The sequence below is a fragment of the Myotis davidii genome, unplaced genomic scaffold (genome assembly GCF_000327345.1).
Source record: "Myotis davidii unplaced genomic scaffold, ASM32734v1 scaffold960, whole genome shotgun sequence".
Taxonomy (NCBI): Eukaryota; Metazoa; Chordata; class Mammalia; order Chiroptera; family Vespertilionidae; genus Myotis; species Myotis davidii.
In genome coordinates this window covers 2,762,923-2,763,232 of record NW_006293003.1, presented here as the reverse complement: position 1 = coordinate 2,763,232, position 310 = coordinate 2,762,923, and the positions used below count along the sequence as shown (strand labels likewise).

The window sequence follows — 310 nt, the reverse complement described above, 5'->3', positions numbered from 1 at the left end:
GAGAGAGCCAGGAGGCGGTTTCGTCAGCTCGTCTCCGGACTGAAGGAGGAGAGAAGCCGAGTTTTACACGACAACGTCCGGCTTCAGCGAGACCAAGAGAGATGCCATCGAAAGATCCGGGCCCTCCGAACGCAGAGCGAGCGACAGGCGAGCAAAGTGTCCGGGCTGGAGCGGGACAACGGCGCGCTGCGGGGCGACATCTCCCGCCTGCAGAGGGAGCTGGACCAGTACCTGCAGCTCATCGCCGACCTGGAAGACTGCAACGCCAGGAGCTACGGCAAGATCTCCGAGCTGGAGGCGGAGAACGAGA

The 310-nt window shown here is 63.2% G+C and overlaps 1 protein-coding gene across 1 annotated transcript in view; it reads left to right on the top strand.

The window, feature by feature from the left end:
- Window positions 1–310, top strand: part of LOC102773829 — a 37,701-nt gene that overhangs the window by 20,099 nt on the left and 17,292 nt on the right. Inside the window, exon 7 of the mRNA XM_015565801.1 lies at window positions 46–290. Within this exon, the coding sequence (XP_015421287.1) occupies window positions 46–290 (245 nt within the window). The remainder of the gene's footprint in view (window positions 1–45; window positions 291–310) is intronic.